Genomic DNA, 25,158 nt, shown 5'->3' with positions numbered 1-25,158 from the left:
TTTCCTGAGCTAATAATGTAAAAAAGAATACATAAAAAAACAAAATACTGCAAAGTTTCCTCTGAGCTCGTTGCGATACTGTCATCTCCGTCGGCGCCAACTTCCATCTAACGTTACGTGTATGGCGTTATTATTCGTATCCCAGAACCGTGTGCTTTGCTAGTTAGAGCCTAATGTTAGCTAGGGTAGTAACGACATGATTTGGCACTATGTTCATTGTTTAACTAGCCAACGTTAGCTGGCTGACTCGTTAGCTAACGTTACGTGACGTTTGTGATCTTACACGTTGTTTACCAAACTAGGTTCATTGTTTACCTAGCTAGCTACATGTCTTAACCTAAAGTGTACAACATCCGTTGAATATGTCCGGTGTCAGTAAACGTTGGCAAAAAAAGCATAATGAAATTGTTGCCAGTTAGGCAGTTTTCATGTTATCCAGAGGTAAACAAATCATCGGCCAGAGCCTCAAGTGTGCGCTCTGAAGGCTCCGAGAGCGAAACGAGATGGCTGGGGCTAAAGCTTAATAGGGTGTGAACGATGCTGAATGGGTGTAGACAAAGAGGACCTCTTCAATAGATACCAAAACATTCAAAGGCCATTTTCTCAAAAGTAAGTTTACAAGTTTAATAACTTTCAAAGTAGAATTAGTTTCCCATTGTTCCTCAAAAATGCAGTGTATGCAGTGTAGCTCTGAGTCTCTACTTTTATCCAATATAAAAAACACAATTTAAAATGTTGCTACATAAGACCAAATCCCGGTGGTGAGTCACATGAGATTGCTTGTATACTCGTGAGAAACAAGAAGGCCTTCACATACGCAGAGATGGTCAAATAATGTATTTTGACCAAAAAAAGCGTGTGCAAGCTTTGTGATGGCCACTCCAATACCTTGACGTTGTCCTTAAGCCATTTTGCCACTACTTTGGAAGTTTGCTTGGGGTCGTTGTCCATTTGGAAGACCCATTTACGACCAAGCTTTAACTTCCTGACTGATGTCTTGAGATGTTGCTTCAATAAATCCTCATAATTTTCCATCCTCATGAGGCATCTATTTTGTGAAGAGCACCAGTCCCTCCTCCAGCAAAACACCCCCACAACATGATGCTGCCACCCCTGTGCTTCACGGTTGGGATGGTGTTCTTCAGCTGGCAAGCCTCCCCATTTTTCTCCAAACATAACAATGGTCATTATGACCACAGAGTTCTATTTTTGTTTCATCAGACCAGAGGACATTTCTCCAAAAAGTACGATCTTTGTCCCCATGTGCAGTTGCAAACCGTAGTCTGGCTTTTTTATGGCGGTTTTGGAGCAGTGGCTTCTTCCATTCTTCAGGTTATGTCAATATAGGACTCGTTTTTACTGTGGATAAAATACTTTTGTATCTGTTTCCTCCAGCATCTTCACAAGGTCCTTTGCTGTTGTTCTGGGATTGATTTGCACTTTTCGCACCAAAGTACGTTCATCTCTAGGAGACAGTACGCGTCTCCTTCCTGAGCGGTATAACGGCTGCGTGGTCCCATGGTGTTTATACTTGTGTACTATTGTTTGTACAGATGAACGTGGTACCTTCAGGCATTTGGAAATTGCTCCCAAGGATGAACCAGACTTGTGGAGGTCTACAATTTTTTTTTCTGAGGTCTTGGCTGATTTCTTTTGATTATCAGAAGCTTCTAAAGCCATAACCACATTTTCTGGAATTTTCCAAGCTGTTTAAAGGCACAGTAAACTTAGTGTATGTAAACTTCTGACCCACTGGAATTGTGATACAGTGAAATAATCTGTCTGTAAACATTTGTTGGAAAAATTACTTGTGTCATGCACGAAGTAGATGTCCGAACCGACTTGCCAAAACTATAGTTTGTTAACAAGTAATTGGTGGAGTTGTTGAAAAACGAGTTTTAATGACTCCAACCTAAGTGTATGTAAACTTCTGACTTCAACTGTATGTAATGTCCTGTAGTACCACAATACAGACAGCTCTTGGTGCTCAGTCTGTGCAAGTGTTCAACAGGAGACAATCTAGCCCTGCCCAGTTGCATGGGCTCCGGAGGAGATGAGTCCACTGCCCTCAGTGTTTCCCGTGGGAACTCGGGTGACATCGGATTCTCCTGGCAATAAATACTTCCAGAGCCTAGGCGAAGTGGACGAACGAGTGTGACTGGGAACAGACCTTTTCTCCCTCCTACATTCCCATAGCCACCCATCGATCCATATGGTCAAGGCTATGAGAGAGTCCATGGGCAGCTCCGGGCTGCAAGCTTTTATTTAACCACCTCGGATAATCCATGAAGGAACGTGTTGAACAGGGATTCCAGGTTCCAGGCACTCTCGGCAGCAACGGATGATCTTTGCATGTGTGGTTCCCACCGTGAAGCATGGAGGAGGAGGTGTGATGTTGTGGGGGTGCTTTGCTGGTGACACTGTCTGAGATTTATTTTAGAATTCAAGGCACACTTAACCAGCATGGCTACCACAGCATTCTTCAGCGATACACCATCCCATCTGGCTTGAGCTTAGTGGGACTATGATTTGTTTTTCAACAGGACAATGACCCAAAACACACCTCCAGACTGTGTAAGGGCTATTTGACCAAGAAGCAGCGTGATGGAGTGCTGCATCAGATGACCTGGCCTCCACAATCACCCAACCTCAACTCAATTCAGATGGTTTGGGATGAGTTAGACTGCAGAGTCAGTCAACAAGTGCTCAGCATATGTGGGAACTGTTGGAAAAGCATTCCTCATGAAGCTGGTTGAGAGAGTGCCAAGAGTGTGCAAAGCTATCATCAAGGCAAAAGGTGGTTACTTTGAAGAATCTCAAATATATAATATATTTTCATTTGTTTAACACTTTTTGTTGGTTTCTACATGATTCCATATGTGTTATTTCATAGTTTTGATGTATTCACTATTATTCTACAATGTAGAAAATATAAAAAATAAAGAAAATCCCTTGAGTGAGTAGGTCTGTCCAAACTTTTGACAAGTACTGTATATATATACAGTATATATATTTCCTGAGCTTTCATACAGCTCCTAGATATAGGACAGACACTTTAAATCCTTATGATTTATTTTGTTACTGTCTTTTGCCATTTCTAAATGTGTTATTCAATGCGTTTCTATGGGCTATAGTTATAAAGGCCAAATTCTATATTTTATCAAATAATTAAAAAATATATATTTAGGAGATTCCTAAATATATTTTGGAGGGTCCTAAAATTCAATATCAAATAGCTAAATGATCCATTGTATGACCATCTTAAAACATTTCCATATGTTAGCTTAGTAATGAAATATGTCCAATGAAATATGAAATTCAACTTAATTTAAACCACCCATATATATTTAATATACTGTAGTATGAAAATACATTAAACAGTGAAAATATGCAAAAATGTCAGCATGTAAAATATAATGAAAATGTGATGAGAGAGGGGTTGAGGGGAAAGTGGGGACAGAACTAAATCCATACCCTGTAGCAATTTACTGGACTGTTGGAGGAAACTAACTGAATCATTTACCCATGTGTAATACTCTGTTTCAGTTTCCATACGGAGTGATATTGCATCATTCACACCTCTGGGGAGTCCGTAGATTGGTCTCATTGGTAGTGTGTGGGCGATGGTGTGTGGGTGTGAGCAATTTCCCGTATCAATGAGTTCAACTACTGCTGGCAACTGGAAGTGATACATTTAAGAGAAAATATATACACGGTCACACACAAACACACACACACTCTGCTTATCCCATTTCAAACACTGAATCCTGATCAACATCCGATCCTGAATTATTATATGAAAAGCAGATTTTCCCAAAGTGCGGGTGGTGTCCTGAAGGGAGAGTGTGAGAAAGAGAGAGAGAGAGAGAGATCATGAGCCTGTGCAAGAGAGAGGCCAGTGCGTGTGTGAAAGAGAGAGAGAGGGAGACTGTCTGTGTGACTGTGTGCCAGCGATGTCATTCCTTACTGGAGCTCTGAAATACAATGTGGGTAACAGCGGTAGGAAGGAGAGGTAATCAAGATAACAACTTCCCTAATGGGGCACATTAAATCATCTCTCTTACACACACATGCACGTATACACACACACAAGGTTGGGGAGAACTGATTACATTTAAATGTAATCTGATGGCAAAAAAAAATGATTTTATCAAAAATATTGTAAATCAGTTTACAGATACTTTTGAAAAACGAGATGATTACTTCTTGGGTTACTTTTAAATTCAGAACGGATGTTTGTGGTTAAGCTTGGTAGATGGAACTGAAAGGTTGCTGGTTCACAATCCCCGAGCCGACTAGGTGAAAAACCTGTCAATGTGCCCTTGAAAGGCACTTAACCCTAATTGCTCGTTTAAGTAGCTCTGGATAAGAGCATCTGCTAAATGACTACAATATAAATGTAAAATAACATCTTTATGTTTTCTCAATGACATTCAATTCAGCATTGAAAAAGGCACACGTTTCAGTTTGTTCCACCTGAGCGAGTCTGACCACAAGTCAGAGACCAGTATGACACACCAAATGCGTTTGATGGATCCTTTTTGTCTTCTTTTCATGCTTCTTAAGGGGAAAGTAATCTAAAATGAATGGAAAGTAATCTGATTACATTACTGAGTTTGGGGTAATCCAAAAGTTACGTTACTGATGACAATTTTGGACGACCTACTACTACTCGTAACTGTAACGGATGACATTAAGAAAGTAACCTACCCTGCACACACACACACACACACACAGGCACATTATTTCTTTATGCATGAATTGTTTATTTTCAATTATTGCCCCACATCATCAAGAAATAAGAAATGACAAAAACAGATAGTAGGAAATAAAACTCTGCTATAAACATTTGATCACAAGTCTCTGTCTTTGTGGCTTCCTCGGGTTACAAAAAGCTGCATAATAAATTAATAATAAGGCTGAGGATATCATAGGCACAATACAATGTTTATATTCTCTGATAATAACGTTCACCTAGTAAAATCCCACTTATTCACCACAGGAGGATGGTGGAAGCTTAATTGGGGAGGACGGTCTTGTGGTAATGGCTGAAGCGGAATTTGTGGAAGGGTATTAAATACATCAAACATACGGTTTCCATGTGTATTCCATTCACTCTGTTGCAGTCATTTGTATGAGCAGTCCTCCCCTCAGCAGCCTCCACTGCTCTTCACATTGCCCTGAGAGTAAAGATCCCTGTAATAGAGACAAAGCCTTGCTTCAAACAGTAAAGGTCACTATCAGGCCACTGTCACCCTGATGGATTATAAGTACGCTGTCTCTTGTACTCTTTCCACACTATCATTACCGAACCAAGCTGTACTGTGCTGGCTTGGATATTTCATTTTCACATTGTCCTTTCCAGTACATTGCAAACACTATACATTGTATGTGGATGCATAACCAGGCCAGTGCAGTACAACTCGTTTTGCCATCTCTTACCTCGGCTCAGTAGTTTGAAAAGGGTATTAGTGGACTGTCACATGACCTGACTCCTGTTTGACAGAGCCAGGATGCAGAGGTAGAGGACGGCTGTGACCCTGCAACCTAAGGACAGAGGATTCCCTCGCTGCTGCATTGTAGGCCGCGCTCGACTAGTGACATATTCCCATTGGCGCCGTTAAAACGGTTGGAGCTCTTCCGCTCCAACTCCATCTCCTGCAGCAGGATGCTCGTGCTGCCGCTCCCCTTCTCCGTCTCAGCTCCCGCTGCCATTGCCTCCAAGCGTTCCGCAGCCTTGCTCAGGTCGAACTGCTCAATCGCGGCATTGACACGGTGGAGCTCCTCAACAGAGGGGACAGAGCCCGAGCGGTCGGGTCCGGAGGGGCAGAAACCCTGGAGGTGCACCTGGAGGCTGCAGTAATTGAGGTAGGCGCATAGGCAGTGTGGGCAGTGGTAGGGGCGCTCGCCAGTGTGCAGGCGCTTGTGGAGCTTGAGGTGGGCATACTGGGTGAAGCGGGCCAAGCACAGCTTACACTGGTAGGGCTTCTCACCTGAGTGGAGACGCAGGTGGGTCTTGAGGTTGCTGGTGCTGCTAAAACGCTTGTGGCACACCTGAAGCGAAAGAGAGAGAGAGATGGGGGGGGGGGGGGGGGGTGGAGAAAGGATGAGAGTAATTATTTCATGAATGGTGTTTCTTTAGCAGCAGGTTAAGATTAGTATGAGATTTTACGCAGGCTTGCTTGGGGATATTATGAGGTGTTATTTCTGTGCTCCCATTGACAACTTAGTGAAGAATGAAGGTGTCAGTGAAGCATGACCTATCAGTGAAGTGTCAGTATACCTGGCATTCGTGTGGCTTCTCCCCAGTGTGAACCAGGAAGTGTTTCTGCAGGTGGGCCAGCTGGGTGAAGTCCTTACTGCAGGTCTGACACCTGAAGGGCCGCTCTCCACTGTGGACGCGCAGGTGGACCTGGAGACAGGAAACATAATAGCAGGAAGGAAGGAAACAGAAAGATAGACATAGAAAGAGATAGCCATAAAAAGGAAATGAAAGAAGTGGAAAGACAAAAAAACAGAGGATGAGACAAATCTATTTCATGAAAAGAACAGAAAGCCCCTATACACCCAATTACCACCTTTGTTGCAGCCTGGTCTCATACACTAGCCGTAACATAGTAAACAAAATCCAGGACACTCAAATTAGTATGATATGTTATGGTTCGTATGGTTACATAAGACAGAAGGTTACCTAAGGCAAAGGTTGGCGTGTAACATGAACGTCTAGCAACCCAAAGGTTGTGTGTTCGAATCTCATCATGGACAACTTTAGCATTTTAGCTTATTAGTAACTTTGTAACTATTTACTACTTGTTGTGTTAGCTAACCCTTCCCCTAACCCTTTAACCAAACTCCTAACCTTAACCCCTAACCCCTAGCCTAGCTAACGTTAGCCCCCAACTAACCTTAGCCATAACAAATTATAATTCGTAACAAATGATACTTACTGCAAATTTGTAACATACTGTACGAATAGCAATTCATAACATATCATACAAACTGTAATTCATAACATATATATGAATTGTAATTTGTAACATACACTACATGACCAAAAGTATGTGAACACCTGCTCGTTGAACATCTCATTCCAAAATCATGGGCATTAATATGGAGTTGGTCCCCCTTTTGCTGCTATAACAGCCTCTACTCTTCTGGGAAGACTTTCCACTAGATGTTGGAACATTGCTGCGGGGACTTGCTTCCATTAAGCCAGAACAGCATTATTGATGTCGGGCGCTGATGTTGGGTGATTAGACTTGGCTTGCAGTTGGCGTTCCAAATCATCCCAAAGGTGTTCAATGGGGTTGAGTTCAGGGCTCTGTGCAGGCCAATCAAGTTCTTCCACACTGATCTCGATAAAACCATTTCTGTATGGACGTCGCTTTGTGCACGGGGGCATTGTCATGCTGAAACAGGAAAGATTTTCCTTCACTGGAACTAAGGGGCCTAGCCCAAAAAATGAAAAACAGCCCCAGATCATTATTCCTCCTCCACCAAACTTTACAGTTGGCACTATGCATTCGAGCAGGTAGCACTCTCCTGGCATTCGCCAAACCCGGATTTGTCCGTCGGACTGCCAGTTTTTGTCTATGGAGATTGCATGGCTGTGTGCTCAGGTGCTATACACCTGTCAGCAACGGGTGTGGCTGAAATAGTCAAATCCATTAATTTTAAGGGGTGTCCACATACTTTTGTATGTATAGTGTGTCATAGGAAATGGATGATGGACATCCACAAATGAATATATACCATGACAAACGTAGCATATCGTACACATTTCAGTGTCCCAGATTTCTATTTACTTTGTTACATCTATCCATGAGTCCAGGTTGTCTATCGATCCAATAAAGGTGGTAATTAGGAGCGTGCAGCGTAATTGGGAGTATATACTGTCCTTTTCATACTTTGTTAGCTCAGCAGCAGTTTTTTCAGGTTCTTCGTATGACCACAAACTTTTCTATAAGCAAATCTATTTCAATAATGATATCATATTAGCATAAACTATCATCTAAACATAAAGTGCTTGTAATCTCAGACATGGGCCATATGATCAGGGACTGACTGACCTTGAGGTTGGACAGCTGACCGAAGAGCTTGCTGCAGATGTTGCACTCGTATCGGATCTTCCCATTCTTCCGTGTGAGCGGGTAGGACAGGGTCTTGTACCCGATGACCCGTCCACCATGCCTGGCCTTCCACAGGTCCACTGCCCCTTCCTCTGCACTGTGGCTGGAGCTCAGCAGGGCAGATGTGCGCTTGGAGGGGAGGTAGTCAGAAGAGGCAGCCAGGCCCGCCAGCGGTGAGCCTCCCCTGGGTGCGAGGCAGGTTGCCATGGAAGAGGTGGCTGGTAGAGGCTGGTCATCGAAGGTGCTGCTGGCAGGTGAATGCTTGGGGTCACTAAAGTTGTCTGCTGGTGTCAAAGGTAGGTTTTTGAGGTAATTCTTTGGTGAAGGCACATGGTTCCCAAGGTGTTTGCACCCATTGGTCGGCATACAATTGAGGTCTTTTTTGCTTTTGGTCAGTGCGAGGGGCAGATCTCTGCTGCCACTGGGCAGTGAGAGGTTTTTTGGGGTAGTGGTCAGTGCAAGAAGGAGCTCTTTGTGTACATTGGCAGATGGGCGCAGAACGTGCGGGTACACCTCAAACGGCAGCATGTGAGGCGGAAATGGCTGATGAGGAGCTATTCTGTCACTGTACAGGGGGTATGTGTGAGGTAGTAGGCTGTTAATGCCAAGCGGGAAGTGAGGTATGAGGTACGGACTGCACAGCGAACTGGGGTACATGCGACCTGGCAATGACGACACTGTGTAATGTTTGGCTGTGACGGGGCTGCCCAGACTGGGCTTGACACGGTGCATGTTGGGGCTGACACGGCTGCTGAGGGACCTTTTGGGGATGGGGGGGCCACAGTACGGGATGGGTGGGTAGCTGGAGTAGACCACAGAGGGGCACAGGGGTAGGACAGGGCTGCAGGGTGGGGACAGTGCCGATTTGGGGAGTCGGGGGCAAGTGGGATCGGGCTTGGTGTGCTCCATCCTCAGGATTTCGGACATGCTGTGCCCCGTCTTCCCTGAACTCTTTCCACGAACATTGTTTTGCTCTGTGGGACAAACAAACAAAAAAAGACACAGACACACATACTTAGGGTAAAGTTTTGTCACACAAAATAATCAAATCTAATTTGATTTGTGACATGCGCAGAATACAGCAGACCTTACTTACAAGCCCCTACAATGCAGAGTAAGAAAATATTTGCTAAATAAACTAAAGTAAAAAAGTAACACAATAAAATAACAATAACGAGTGTAACGATAGTCGTCATATTCCTCCTCCTCGGACGAGGAGAGGAGAGAGGGATCGGAAGACCAATGTGCAGCGAGGTATGTAGACATCATGAATTTATTAGACAAGACGAACACTGAACCGAACTATACTTGATAAATACAAAATAACAAACAGACAACGTAGACTGACCTGAACATGAAAACTACATAAAATGAAGAACGCACGAACAGGAAAGAACGAACGAACGAATGAATGAGACGAGACAGTACCGTGTGGTGCAATAAACACAGACACAGCGACAATCACCCACAAACAAACAGTGAGAACAGCCTACCTTAAATATGGTTCTCAATCAGAGGAACGTCAAACACCTGCCTCTAATTGAGAACCATATCAGGCACATTAAACCCAACATAGAAACACAACACATAGAATGCCCACCCAGCTCACGTCCTGACCAACAAAACAAAGGATTAACACAATAACTAGGGTCAGAACGTGACAACGAGGCTACATACAGGGGGTACCGGTACCGAGTCAATGTGTGGGGGTAGGGGTAAAGTGACTATGCATAGATAATAAACAGCATGTAGGACCAGTGTAAAAATGGGCGTCAATGCAAATAGTCCGGGTAGCCATTTGATCAATTGTTCAGCAGTGTTACGGCTTGGGGGTAGACGCTGTTAAGGAGCCGCTTGCCGTGCGGTGCAGAGAGAACAGTCTATGACTTGGGTGGCTGGAGTCTGACAATTTTTAGGGCCTTACTCTGACCGCTTGGTATAGAGGTCTTGGATGGCAGGAAGCTTGGCCCCGGTGATGTACTGGGCTGTACGCACAACCCTGTCACATCTACTCCCGCTCTCCCTCTCCGGCGTTCGACGTCGCCAGTTTATTCACTATTACGCACACCTGTGCTTCATGAGACTCACCTGGACTCCATCACCTTCCTGATTCCCCCCCCTATATCTGTCACTCCCTTTGGTTCTTTCCGCAGGAGTTACTTATTATTTTTCTGGGTTTTTATGTCTGTACGCCATTTATTATTAAATGCACTCCCGGTACTTGCTTCCTGACTCCTAGTGTACACGTTACATACCCTCTGTAGTGCCTTGCAGTCGGAGACTGAGCAGTTGCCATACCAGGCGGTGATGCAACCAGTCAGGATGCTCTCGATGGTGTAGCTGTATAACTTTTTGAGAAGCTAAGGACCCATGGCAAATCTTTTCAGTCTCCTGAGGGGGAGTAGGTGTTGTCGTGTCCTCTTTACGACTGCCTTTGTGTGTTTGGACCATGATAGTTTGTTAGTTTGTTGGTGAACTTGCAGCTCTCGACACACTCCACTTCAGTCCCATCGATGTGAAATGGGGCTCGGCTCCCCTTAACCTGTATAACACAATCAGCTCCATTGTCTTGCTCACATTGAGGGATAGGTTGTTGTCCTGGCACTACACTGCCTGGTCACTGACCTCCTCCCTATAGGCTGTCTCATCATTGTTGGTGATCAGGTCTACGATCGTTTTGTTTACGCCAAACTTAATGATGGTATTGGAGTCGTGCTTGGCCACACAGTCATGGGTGAACAGGGAGTACAAGATTGGACTAAGCACGCACCCCTGAGGGGCCCACGTGTTGAGGATCAGCATGTGAGATGTGTTGTTGCCTAACCTTACCACCTGGGGGTGGTCCATCAGGAAGTCCAGGATCCAGGGAGGTGTTTAGTTCCAGGTTCTTTAGCTTAGTGTTGAGCTTTAAAGGCACTATGGTGTTGAACGCTGATCTATAGTTAAAGAACTGCATTCTCACGTAGGTGTTCCTTTTGTCCAGGTGGGAAAGGGCAGTATGGAGTGCAATAGAGATTGTGTAATCTGTGGATATGTTGGGGCGGTATGCAAATTGGAGTAGGTCTAGGGTTTCTTGAATGATGGTGTTGATGTGAGCCATGACCAGCCTTTCAAAGCACTTCATGGCTACAGACGTTGAGTGCTTCGAGTCGGTAGTCATTTAGGCAGGTTACCTTGGCGTTCTTGGGCACAGGGACTATGGTGGTCTGCTTGAAACATATAGGTATTACAGACTCGGTCAGGGAGAGGATGAAAATGTCAGTGAAGACAGTATGTCAGCGCATGTAATCTCTGGCCCTGCGGCCTTGTGAATGTTGACCTGTTTAAAGGCCTTACTCACATCGGTTACCGAGAGTGTGATCACACAGTTGTCCGAAACAGCTGGTGCTCTCATCCATGCTTCAGTGTTGCTTGCCTCGAAGTGTGCATAGAAGTTATTTAACTCGTCTGGTAGGCTCGCATCACTTGGCAGCTCGCGGCTTGGCTTCCCTTTGTAATCCGTAATAGTTTGCAAGCCCTGCCACATCCGACGAGCATTAGAGCCGGTGTAGTAGGATTCAATCTTAGTCCTGCATTGACACTTTACCTGTTTGATGGTTTGTCGGAGGGATTTCCTTAAAAGTGTCTGGATTAGCACAGATCTGTGTACCATAAAACTAACTTGCAGCGTGATGAGTTTAGTCACCAGTGCGATGCATTGGATCGATGCATTGGATCCACAGGACACAATCGTCTTTGGAATTCACATTGAATGATATTCCTTCTCAACCTTTTTGAAATGTTTTGGTTATCGTGCGCACTGCCAATTGCTTGTGCCGAATATCACCACTAACTCACACACTGACTTCACACAAAGCGACAAAGGGTTAAAATTTACCGACAGCCTATCAACGTATTAAATGAACTTTATCTGTCTGACTAATTGCATTGTGTCACATCAGCACTAGTCTAACCTATGACACATTTAAGAGTCGGTGTCACAAAGCCAAAACTTTTATTTCCACCTAACTGCCTAACTTTTTGTTGAAATCAGTGATACCTCTGTCAAAGGCTCTCAATAAAGAAGAGATCCGTAGCTAGATCAAATACTGTACTGTCAGGGATTCGTGACACACACACACACACACACACACACAGACAGACAGACAGACAGACAGACAGACAGACAGACAGACAGACAGACAGACAGACAGACAGACAGACAGACAGACAGACAGACAGACAGACAGACAGACAGACAGACAGACAGACAGACAGACAGACAGACAGACAGACACTTATCTGTGTGTGTCTTTAAGGAAATCCATCCGACAAACCATCACGCCTTATCTCCAATTTGTTCCACAGGGCCACCCCTCCCTCTCTTCCTGAGAGGTGAGCTCTCTGGCAAACAAACAACCAACACTCTTGGAGATACCAATCTGTCAGCAGGAACGCCTTGCCAGGAAGTTCAAGTAGTCAATGGAGCACTTCCTCCCGCTCTTCCTCTTCAAGAGCAGCCAAATAAATAAGGGAACCCTTCCAGAGAACTGTCAGCACCTCAACACCCCCCCCCCCCTGGATTGTTGTAAGTGTGTGTGTTCGAGTGTGTGCACGTGCATGCATGCATGTCAGCCTACAGTCCACTTCTAAGCGTGTGTGTGTGTGTGTGTGTGTGTGTGTGTGTGTGTGTGTGTGTGTGTGTGTGTGTGTGTGTGTGTGTGTGTGTGTGTGTGTGTGTGTGTGTGTGTGTGTGTGTGTGTGTGTGTGTGTGTGTGTGTGTGTGTGTGTGTGTGTGTAAAAAGGGAAATTTCAACTTTGCCTTGAGACCTGAAATTGGTCTCGCCTTATTGAGACAAAACCACTCCTGGTGACACCTGGGGCTAGATCCTCTCTCCTTTCTTTTCTCTCCTCACAAAGGCCTGTGGGTGTGACTTTTATTACTAGTTAAACACCCACACAAAGAGTTTGTAAGTCGACTGGATCATTGACGGAGCGATTTTGGCTTCGAATAACCACCTACATCCACCCATTGCTCTGGTAAACTCTAGGAATCGCTCTCTACTCCTTTCAACGCGTTGTGCCGAACACTCATTGACCATATTGCTTTTCACATCCCCTCACCACAGTGAATGCAAGTCCCACAGACCCCATATTGTCCCATTCTGCATCAGATTGGATCAAATGGGATTGGATCCGTTAGGCTGGTCTAGTATAACTTATATAAGTACATTAGTTCCAGGCTTGATTCCTATGTGAATCTGATGTTAGTCGAGGAGGCCACAAAACAGCAACTGGCGGCCAGATGTAGCTCCTCTGCATTTCAGAATCCATCTCAGAAACGTACCAACTCTCTCCGGGAAAAGCTCTCCGGGGGGCGGGTAGTTGAGACGGTGGGCGAACTCCGGGCAGTACCACACCAGCAGCTCCTGGCCCGGTGGCACGGCTCTCACCGTGTAGAAGTAGATGGCCATGCCAGTCTGGCACGCCGCCAGGTTCTGGTCCTCTGGACGACGGGCCGGGCTGACGTAGCGCATCCAGTTGCTCTTCTCCTCGTCCAAGCCGTCCAGGATGTGATGTAACCGACCCCCTGAGAATACCTGGAGGGAGACAAGAGAGGGAGAGAGTGAGAGAGAGAGACTTAGATGACGACATCAACACAACCTTCGCCTCTGAAACCTAAGATATGGCATCGATCCAGTAATATGACGTGAGAAATAAAGTCACTCAGGATGTTGTTCCATCTATCATATACGGTGTGGAGGGATTTGGTTGGTGGTTGTAGCGGTGGGTGTACCCGGCTTGGTCATAATGTGTTGTTGTTTCTACCGGAATGACAGTACGACAACTCTACTCGAGTCAGTTCACAACTGACTGTGTTATATCACTCTAACTTTCAATGTCATACCTACGGTAGGTACCAATACAGCACACCGGAATGGTTAGACATCCCTGGCGAGCAACAACAACAAAAAAAGAGTCTCTCAGATCCTTCTCTCTGGATTTGGGCTCTACCACAGTGTTCCACTCAATCTGCTAATCTGCTTTATATCGCTTCGTTTGTTGGTCTTTGTCTGGAAGCAGTGTTGTTTGCAGATTGACTCATGACTTTATCGAGTCCAGGTTGTCTACGTGATGGCTGTGTTATTCTCATGTCTGCGGAGTGGCCCAGTTTGTTTGGATACTGTGTCGGGACTGTGTATAGTCTGTTGGTCTGTGTCATGACTATGCTGTTTGCAGGCCTAAGCCGTTAGCTGTGTGTATGCAAGTGGAAGTCGTGGCTCGCAGGCCCTAGGCCACTTCCTTGCTTAGTCAGTGTGAGAGTCAGTGTGTATGTGTGTGTGTGCGCGTGCGTGTGTTTCCCAGCAGTGAGACCGTGGCACTGCCGAGAGAGGAGCAGTGAGTGGAAAAGCACTGCGTCACTGAAACCGAACAGCTGTGTGTGTGTCCTCCTCCCCAACGAGAAAGCACACGCACACACACCTTCACACACAACCTTTACAGTAAAGCAAAAAAGAACACATTGGCATAAAAACACAAGCGTGCACACACACACACATATGTTACACAGGATGCGAGACCACAAGTGTCAATTTGTGCAATCCCTCTACCTCCTGTAGAAGTGAACAGAATTTGACCTCAATGAGATCTCACAATGCCTTTCACTTACTCTCCAGAAGTACTTCCTGTTGGCATCTTTGGGCACCATGTCATTGCTGTAGGTCTGGCCCACCAGAGGGCCGAACCGTGTCCCCTTCTGAATGAGCTCCCGACTGGTCACCCCAAGCACCTGTACAACACAGGAAGGAGGAAGGGGAGGACCATCCTCCTCGGTGAATTTCATAAAAAGAACAATTGTAAAACATTTAAAAAGTTATATTTTCTAGATAAAACTATAGGAAATATAATCACGTCACCAATTCATTGATTAAAACACTATTTTGGAAAGAAGGTCTACAGTAGCCTCAGCAGCACTCTGTAGGGTAGCACCATGGTGTAGCCGGAGGACAGCTAGCTTCCGTCTTCCTTTGAGTGCATTGACTTCAATAGAAAACCTAGGAGGCTCATGGTTCTCACCCCCCTCCATAGACTTACTCAGTAATTATGACAACTTCCAGAGGATGTCCTCCAACCTATCAGAGCTCTTGCAGCATAAACTGACATGTTGCTCACCCAATCAAATGATCAGAGAATGAATCTCATACTGAAAGCATAAGCTACAGCTAGCTAGCACTGCAGTGGTGAGTAGTTGACTCAAAGAGAGAGAGAGAGAGAGAGAGAGAGAGAGAGAGAGAGAGAGAGAGAGAGAGAGAGAGAGAGAGAGAGAGATAATAGTTGAACAGTTTTGAACAAATTAATTTATTCCAAAATTAAGGAGAAGCAAGAGAGAGATAGCGAGAGAGAGATTGTCATTTTTTTTTCAGTTTCACTTACTTATCTATTAAATGTAGTTAGCTAGTTTAGCCTACTCAAACACCCTGGTCAAACAGAAGGATGCTATGTTAGCTAGCTAGCTGGCTATGACTATCCAACACAACACTTTCAAGTCAAGGTAAGCTTTTAGATTTACAAATGTATTGCCACCGGGGACGGCATAAATGCTAAACTGCTTACTGACTGTACACTGTAACGTTACTGCATGATTGTAGCGGGTTTACTAACACATTAGTTCTATTAGCTATGCTGACTATGACGTTACTTTAGCTAATATGGTGACAACTATTTTTTCGGCAGGATAGAACAGCCGACAAGGGGTGGCGGTCTATGTATATTTGTAAACAACAGCTGGTGCACAAAATCTGTGGAAGTCTTGAGGTTTTGCTCACCTGAGGTAGAGTATCTCATGATAAGCAGTAGACCACACTATTTACCAAGAGAGTTTTCATCTATATTCTTCCTGGCTGTCTATTTAACACCACAAACCGATGCTGGCACTAAGACCGCACTCAACGAGCTGTATACGGCCATAAGGAAACAGGAAGACACTCATCCAGAGGCGGCGCTCCTAGTGGCCGGGGACTTTAATGCAATCCGTTTTACCTAATTTCTACCAGCATGTTAAATGTGCAACCAGAGGGAAAAATCTCTAGACCACCTTTACTCCACACACAGAGACATGAGCAAAGCTCTCCCTTGCCCTCCATTTGGCAAATCTGACCATAAATCTATCCTCCTGAATCCTGCATACAAGCAAAAACGAAAGCAGGAAGCACCAGTGACTCGGTCAATAAAAAAGTGCAATTTGCATACCGCCCAAACAGATCCACAGATGATGCAATATCTATAGCACTCCACACTGCCCTTTCACACCTGGACAAAAGTAACACCTACAAGAGAATGCTATTAATTTACTACAGCTCAGCGTTCAACACCATAGTGCCCTCTAAGCTCATCACTAAGCTAACGACCCTGGGACTAAACACCTCCCTCTGCAAGTGGATCCTGGACTTCCTGACGGGCCGCCCCCAGGTGGTATGGGTAGGTAACAACACATCCGCCACACTGATCCTCAACACGGGGGCCCCTCAGGGGTGTGTGCTCAGTCCCCTCCTGTACTCCCTGTTCACTCATGACTGCATGGCCAGGCACGACTCCAACACCGTCATTAAGTTTGCCGATGACACAACAGTGGTAGGCCTGATCACCGACGGCGATGAGACAGCCTATAGGGAGGAGGTCAGAGACCTGGCCGTGTGGTGCCAGGACAACAACCTCTCCCTCAACGTGATCAAGACAAAGGAGATGATTGTCGACTCCAGGAAAAGGAACTGTGCAGCCAGCTGTATAGCCTATTGCCTGCTTCTGTTTTTAAGTATTTTATTAAATGTTAACCATGTTGTTTCTGTTTGGTGCTTTTCATTAAATCATGCATAGCTGTTCTTTATATGGCCTAAAATAAATGTGTTCATCTGGGCACAATACAACATGTATTGGATAACGGGACAATTATGGGGCTTGGGCTCATTAAATGTTGTAAATGTATTTAAAATAGGTCTTATCTGTCTCAGGTAGCATCAGGTTTGAATATTCATGCTGATCAAAGCTCTAATCAAAATTAGACATATTTATGTGCTTTATACTGCTTTTGAATGACGCTTTTTGTTTTGACAGGAAATACAGGGTTACCCGGGAGAAAAGCTATTTATTCTCGGGATGGAACATTTGTAAAATACCGGGGAAATATTCAACCCTGATACTGACTGTGTAATGGGTGCGTGTTGGTGGCAGGGAAGTCAGGCGCAGGAGAACGAACTTGGTATAAACAGAGTCGTTTAATAAGTGCTGACCAAACTCCAAAAACCAAAATATATAAAAATAACAAAGTGGGTACAAAACCCGTCGCACACATACTAGCACAATCACATACAATAAAACAATCTCCGACAAGGACATGAGGGGAAACAGAGGGTTAAATACACAACATGTAATTGATGGGATTGGAACCAGGTGTGAAGGAAGACAAGACAAACCCAATGGAAAATGAAAAATGGATCAGTGATGGCTAGAAGGTCGGTGACGTCGACCGCCGAACACCGCCCGAACAGGGAGAGGGACCGACTTCGGCGGAAGTCGTGACAGACTGACTGAACAAGCTCCTCAAAGACAAAGAGGGAATTTGAATTTGAACAAATTCAGAGCCTGAATTTGAACAAATTCACATTGACAAACGCTGCCCATGCCCTTAGATCAGACACACTTTGATTCTAGTCATGTCTGAATACTCTGAAAAATGCAGATGACAGCAATCCAGTGGAACCATTACTTTCACCTATCCAGTCATCTTAGATCTGTGAACATTTCAAGGAACGGTGGTAGGAAGGATCCATTTTGAAAGAATTTAAACATGGCCTCAGTCTCATTCCTGTCTCCTGTTCAGTAAGGCGTGAATCCGGATTTCACTTAGTGTAAATCTACTTCTCACTCATCAATTCATGACTTAAGTTCAAATTTGACGTAAGTGGAATTTAGAATTCGACTCTGAACATCAACCCGCCCGCCCAACCACTTTCCTTCTTTCATCTTGATCAAACTAGCTGATATACTTCTTGGACCGGAGATTATTTACAGCAAGGGCCTCAGTGTCTCCGCTCCACTTTCATTTTTTTAAGCATATCCCCCATTTACAGGAAAGTGTGGTCTTCACGCTTTCAGTATAACCTACCTCTGCAGAGTCAGGGCAGCGTTTCAGGACCAAGTTTCGGGGTAGAGACCTCTCAGCCTTGGTCTTGTTCTGGTTCTCTGGGTGGTTACCCAGGTCCAACGGGTGGTCCTTCAAGATGTAGGTGCACCTCTCCTGGAACTCGGCCTCACTCCAGAGGGTCATGTCTATGTCCTGGGGGTTTGAGTCGGTCAGGGTCGGGGTGGAGACCGATGTAGTGTGGTGAAAGGGGGAGCCATCTGAGGTTAACATGGCTGTGCTGTTCTGGGAGGAAGAGGAGGCCTAAGGAATAAGACCACAGAAGAGTATGAGAACTATGATGTGCATTAGCCCAAATAATTGAGGAAGTCAATTTCCATTTTCTTCTTGTACCTGCTTATACTCTCTGTCTCTGTCTCTGTCTCTGTCTCTGTCTCTGTCTCTCTCTCTCTCTCTCTCTCTCTCTCTCTCTCTCTCTCTCTCTCTCTCTCTCTCTCTCTCTCCCTCCTATAGAATCTCTCTCTCTCTCTCTCTCTCTCTCTCTCTCTCTCTCTCTCTCTCTCTCTCTCTCTCTCTCTCTCCCTCCTATAGAATTGAAAGAGCATGAAGCATCACAAACAGCGGATGAAGTGTGCTGAAGGAGGAAGCGCTACTCTGTTTTGAATGGAGCTAAAATTAGAAGCAAGGAAGCTGAGGTGTGAGACAGTCAGAGACGGAAGGAGGTGGTGTCCTAACTAACTTTCCCAACGAACACTACCGGACAAACAAACTTCAAACGGTAGCGCCCATCCCTGCACCATCGCCGCCCACCGTTCCAAACATGCTATGACCGTCCAAAACACGATGCTAGGCTACAAGAAGAGGTTCCTGTGCACATCAGCCGAGGCGCGGCGACCACCACTTTCACAAGTAGGAAACCAGTGTTCCCAGTGAATCAGTCCAGACTTCCTCTCTACACTGACTGGGACCTGGCTCTCGTCCCAGTTACCTGCCTCTCTGTTCGTCTGTTCCTCTGTCTTTCTGTCTGGTGTTCGACCCGGACATTCTCTTTTCATATTGTCCTTTCCAGCACGGTTCCAGCCGCTATGATGGCTGCGTGACCAAGCCAGTGCATTACAGCTCGGCTCGGGATCCACTCAGTAGTGTGAAAAAGCTTTAATTAAGACTGGACAAAGACATGAACAGGACTAGAGTTAGTCTGAAAAAAATGCCAATCCGAGAGCGCCTTTGCAGGTGTAAACCTGTGGTAAGTGCAGAGGTGTGGGTGGAGTAAATGTTGCAAAAGGTCAGAAGCTGGTGATTTGAAGAGCCATTTAGCAGACAGTTTTATCCAAAGCGACTAGTCGAGCAGGCATACGTTTTACATACGAGTGGTCCTGGAAATCGAACCCCCTATCCTCACGTTGCAGTCACCGTGCTCTACCAACGGAGCTATAGAGGACCCGTTTTGCACTTATTTTTCCAAGTTATCCCAGTCGACGGTATACAGCTCAAGTTGAAGTTTCCTAACTTTTATTATCTTCACTTTCCCTTTCTGAGTGGATTGTAGTCCTCCAAAATGTACGTAGACTGGTTTGACCTCATATCCTCAACACCTTTTGAGATGGTCACAACATAGCACATAATTCATTCTAATTCTAATAATTGTTATACATTTTTTAATACCAGTGATGTCATATTAGAACATGCATCATACTCATCCATACGAGGAGAGGAAACGGATCTTCTCTCGTACTGCACACTCATCGACCAAGATTGAGGGGTGACATTTCACGTTTCTTTGGTACGCATCACCGCAGAGTGGAATGAGTCTCACAACAGATGGTGGAAGCTCACTCTGAAACCATGGAGCTATGAAACGACACGCTGAAATCAATGCATGATGAGCCAAAGGCACACAGCCATGGCCTCACGAGAAGTTGTAAATGGTTGACTTTTAAAAATATCACCATTATACCCTGACACCTTACGGCACGAAGGAAGATGCGCTTTTGTAAGAGGAGTGATGTGGAATCTGTGCCACGAGTGACTGAAAACGAATAGTTTCACAAACTTCACGAAAGCCTACAGCTCAAATATCTAATAATGAAAGCCTACAGCTCAAATATCTAATAATGAAAGCCTACAGCTCAAATATCTAATAATGAAAGCCTACAACTCAAATATCTGATAATGAAAGCCTACAACTCATATCTATTTCACACCGAATGACACAAAAAAAATGAAATTTAGGAAGTGGAGTGATGTGAAATCTGTGCAGTGTGTGACTGAAAGCATACAGAACTTTCACAAACTTCATAAACTCATATATCACTATCACTGTCTCACCGTCCCACGTCACATTATGACACCAAAAAAATGACTTTAGGTGAAATCTGTGCTGTCCTAATTTATACATACACACAGAGCACACTATGGTAGAATGAAAATAATAGAGGGATGGTAAAGGAGAGGTGGAGTACTTACTGTGAAGCCTTGAGAGGAGCCACACATAGAGCAGGTTATCTGTATCCTTGAGTGTCTGTGTAATTGATGGTTCCTCTCCTTCCTTCTCTTTTCCCCTTCTCTCTCGCGCTCTCTCTGATGAGATTCTTATACTTGCGTGTACCTGTTGCAACTGAGGGACAGTGGTGTGTGTGAGTCTCTCTCTCTCTCTCTCTCTCTCTCTCTCTCTCTCTCTCTCTCTCTCTCTCTCTCTCTCTCTCTCTCTCGTGTGTGGGTCTGCCTTATCTCCCTCCTCTGTGTGTGAGACTCCTCCTTGGGGGCAGTGATCTGTTCATCTATGCACCGCTCATTCACTCACTCTCTGCCCCGGGGGTTCGTGCTAAGATAAGGAGAACAACAAGAGCTTTCTCTCCAGGAGGTGTGTCGCCGGTCACACAGATATGTCCGGTTCAGATGCACATTTTTCTCCATTTTCTTTTTTTCTGAGATTCTAACACAACCCCCCTTTTCTGTCTTCCTTGGGTGTGAATGCATATATGTCAAGCGTTGTTGTTCTATGTTGTGTTTGTGGGCCTAATTTACGATTTAGGAAAAGAGAGGGGCTATAAGACCGTGTTTGTTTGAAAAGATTCAAATAAGTGAACATTTTCTTGTCAGTTCTTTGAAACTGAGAGTTGAATTCAAATTGAAACCGAGACTTTGGTTAGTTTCCAAAACACGACCACAATCATAATTTCAAGAGCTTAAATGTAAATGTTTCCTACAGGTTCTGCCTTGACAAAATTACATAGACTAGGTCTATAACTCTCACATAATTGACGTGTCACGGCTGTCACTTGAAGTATCTGCGAACATTCTGCATTTAGCTGAAGTGTTCTGAAGTTGAGGACAAAATGTAAGGCTTTGTGAATGTCTAGAAATCGGATATACCCCCTTGCTTGACAGCTGCGGTCTGAAATAATGTTATTGTAGACATCAGTATTTGGCATTTGACTGGCATAAATGTACACATACAATGCTTGTTCAGCCCTAGCACGTGATAACCAGGTTATAACCATGTCATAATAGCTGACATAACTTGTCATAATATGGTCATAACACTGTCATGGCCCATATATTTAGACCTGTTGTTACATATATAGTGTTGTTTTATGGCTGGTTATGACACCTACACAAGAGTGTCAAAACCCATATTTTTTCTAATAATTAATTCCCTGACAATAACTTTCCTTTCGTTCGAAAGTTTGTTTCTTGTTGTTGTAATGAATTCTTTACAGTAGTTTTTTTCCCATCATGTTTTAAATCACTTTATGACAATCTCATTATGACCATCCTGTCACGTTCCTGACCTTATTTCCTTTATTTTGTCTTTGTTTAGTATGGTCAGGACGTGAGCTGGGTGGGCATTCTATGTTATGTGTTTCTATGTTGGGTTCTTTTCAATTAGCCTGATATGGTTCTCAATCAGGGGCAGGTGTTTTACGTTTCCTCTGATTGAGAACCATATTAAGGTAGGCTGTTCACACTGTTTGTTTGTGGGTGATTGTTCCTGTGTCAGTGTTTGTGCCACACGGGACTGTTTCGTTTGTTCCTGTTCGTGCGTTCTTCGCTGTCTGTAAGTTCTCATGTTCAGGTCTGTTTACGTCGTTTGTTATTTTGTAGTTGTTCAAGTGGGCTTCGTGTTCGTCTATTAAATAAATCATTGTGGATTCCACCTACGCTGCATATTGGTCCGATCCTTCTCGCCTCTCCTCGTCTGATGAGGAGGACGAAATAGACAAACGTTACACATCCAGTGTCACTTTACTTGAACTAAGCAAATACACTTTATGACACTGTCAAGAAGCATTATGACCATTCGGTGTCACCTTACTTGCACCGAGACAATAACCTTTATGACACTGTCAAGAAGCATTAGACCATCATAATCATATAAGCCAGATAGGCCTATCACGTACATGCCCTTATACCAGTCATCAGTCAAAAAGAGGATGTCTTGTCCTGCTCCTGAAATCTGCTCCTGCATTCATCCCAGTCATCAGCAACAGAGCATTGGAGTAAATTCATGTCTGACATCAATGTGTGAACGATTACAATAATAATTTTGCAGTAAAAAATCTAAAAAACATACTGTTGACACGTAGGCTATGGCGTAAGGGAGTGTTTTTGCCTTGTGTGGTTGGTTTTGTGAGTTTTGACACTCTTATGTAGGTGTCATAACCAGCCATAAATGAATTACCGGAGTTGGTTTTGTAAGTTTTGACACTCTTATGTAGGTGTCATAACCAGCCATAAATGAATTACCGGAGTTGGTTTTGTGAGTTTTGACACTCTTATGAAGGTGTCATAACCAGCCATAAATTAATTACCGGAGTTGGTTTTGTGAGTTTTGACACTCTTGTGTAGGTGTCATAACCAGCCATGAATTAATTACCGGAGTTGGTTTTGTGAGTTTTGACACTCTTATGTAGGTGTCATAACCAGCCATAAATGAATTACCGGAGTTGGTTTTGTGGATTTAGACACTCTTATGTAGGTGTCATAACCAGCCATAAATTAATTACCGGGGTTGGTTTTGTGGATTTAGACACTCTTATATAGGTGTCATAACCAGCCATAAATTAATTACCGGGGTTGGTTTTTTGAGTTTTTACCCTCTTATATAGGTGTCATAACCAGCTATAAAATAACGCAATATATGTCACAACAGGTCTCAATATAGGTGTCATGACAGTGTTATGACCATATTATAACAGGTTATGACGCTAGGTGTCAATTAAAGTGTTACTCTCATTTTATATGACTGCAGATTCCTTCATGGCCAAGCCAATGGTAGCACATTGGTAACAGCCACACATTGTCTTTGAAGCTAAGCAGGATTTCACTTGGTTCAAAAATTGGATGGGAGACCTTCAACAAGATAGCTGGTAGATTGATCATTTTGCCAGTATTAGAGATGCGCTTTCAAGGAAAGTAAAGTTGGTTAATATAATGATGAGAGGAATTATTTTAAAAGGGCAATCTGCGATGCTAGATACATTTTTAGACTTTAAAATGAATTAGATATAACCATTGATTCTTGAAGAAGATAACTTCCCACTGGGCACAGGCATCAGTTCAACGTTTAGTTTCGATTTACATTTGATTGAGTTGTCAACTAACCTTAAAGGTTGGATGAAAAAAAAGACCACATTCACTTACGTTGATGACTTTTAAAAAATCAAATCAGTTTTCCACATTGATTCAACCATCTCATAGATTTTTTTTTTTTTTATGACATGGAAACAACCAGTTTTTGCCCAGTGGGGTATAAATGCCTCATGAAATGAGTTAAACTGTCTAACCCCACAAGAACCCTAAATATAACCTTGTCTTACTCCAATGTTTGTAAACAATGGGATTGTAAACAAACACTGTATAGCCTCAAAACATGGTTAAAACTATAATGCGGATTTCATGGACGGTCAGTCCTTGCATCTGTAGATTTGATGATGGTTACATTTCTCAAGACCCATTTTTCAGCTGTTTTCCCAATAACAGTGGCGGGGTGTGCTTTTGTTATTGTTTGAACCGCATACTGCCCCTTTAACTTCAGAAACAAACGGTTGACAACTGTTTTCAAATTCTATGACATTGTTACATGACACCATGTGTTTTTTGCCCGGCAGGTAGTTTCACAAAACCAAAGTCATGTGTTGCAGCCTCTACTTGAGGAGTGTTGTTCTGTACCACTGTTGATTCGGCATGATGCCAGGCAGTTCTGACAGAGCGAAATGAGAGGATTTACGCTTGGCACGCACCACGAAAAAACAATGGCAAGTGCCTACAACAGAAAGAATGTGTGTGTGTGCAAATGGGTGAGTGTGTGTATATCAGGATAAGGTACTTTGATGCGTGTATGTGAACTTTGAAGCTCTCTCTCTCCTCCTCCCCTCTCGGTTTGGTGTCCATGTCGTTCCTGTCTCATATCTTGCTACACACCACACCAGGGTAACAATTAGAGCCGTTGACAAGAAGTGCAGTATAATTTAGAGTCCACTTCTCTTTCCTCTCTCTCTCTCCCCACACCTCCACCAGACATCTTATTCATCACATTCTGTTGAGGGTGAGCTGTCTTTTGCTCACCCGTCCTCTATTATTCACACACGTGCATCTGTATATGCGTGGTGTTATGTCTCTTGGGGTTCATAACCATGTCTTTATAACAATTCAATAATGGTAGGAATTCAGTTCAACCATTTATCTGAAACGTGATCATCTCAAGGCACATATTACCCATGATACTCTGCGGCACAACTATGGTAGGTATGGAGGTGCAAATGATACAACCCTAATAGACAACACGTGGTGTTGGATGAGTAATTTTGTTATTGACAACATGAACATGTACTACAGAAAGAATAACTGAGATCTATACAAAGACTATACTACAAATTACTACAATACATGTTAGCATGTCATCTGAGT

General features: G+C 44.0%; 1 protein-coding gene across 1 annotated transcript; it reads right to left on the bottom strand.

The window, feature by feature from the left end:
- Nucleotides 1-4,769: 4,769 nt before the first annotated feature.
- LOC120019482 (PR domain zinc finger protein 1-like) lies at nt 4,770-20,843 on the bottom strand. Its single transcript, XM_038962782.1, has 7 exons — nt 20,713-20,843; nt 18,271-18,549; nt 14,779-14,898; nt 13,456-13,708; nt 8,070-9,103; nt 6,284-6,412; nt 4,770-6,054 (listed from the first exon to the last, which is right to left on the bottom strand). The coding sequence occupies exons 1-7, from the start codon at nt 20,737-20,739 to the stop codon at nt 5,548-5,550; spliced, it is 2,349 nt and encodes a 782-aa protein (XP_038818710.1). The 5' UTR covers nt 20,740-20,843; the 3' UTR covers nt 4,770-5,547.
- Nucleotides 20,844-25,158: the final 4,315 nt, after the last annotated feature.

This window comes from Salvelinus namaycush, chromosome 24, assembly GCF_016432855.1.
Source record: "Salvelinus namaycush isolate Seneca chromosome 24, SaNama_1.0, whole genome shotgun sequence".
In the NCBI taxonomy this organism is placed as follows: domain Eukaryota; kingdom Metazoa; phylum Chordata; class Actinopteri; order Salmoniformes; family Salmonidae; genus Salvelinus; species Salvelinus namaycush.
This window is presented reverse-complemented; position numbering and strand designations above follow the sequence as displayed.

Coding starts and splice junctions, on each gene's coding strand:
- LOC120019482 (XM_038962782.1), bottom strand. CDS start 20,739: ATGTGTGGCTCCTCTCAAGGCTTCACA. Junction 13,709..14,778: donor ACAGGAAGTACTTCTGGAGA/GTAAGTGAAAGG, acceptor GTCTCCCTCCAG/GTATTCTCAGGGGGTCGGTT. Junction 6,413..8,069: donor GTCAGCTGTCCAACCTCAAG/GTCAGTCAGTCC, acceptor TCCTGTCTCCAG/GTCCACCTGCGCGTCCACAG.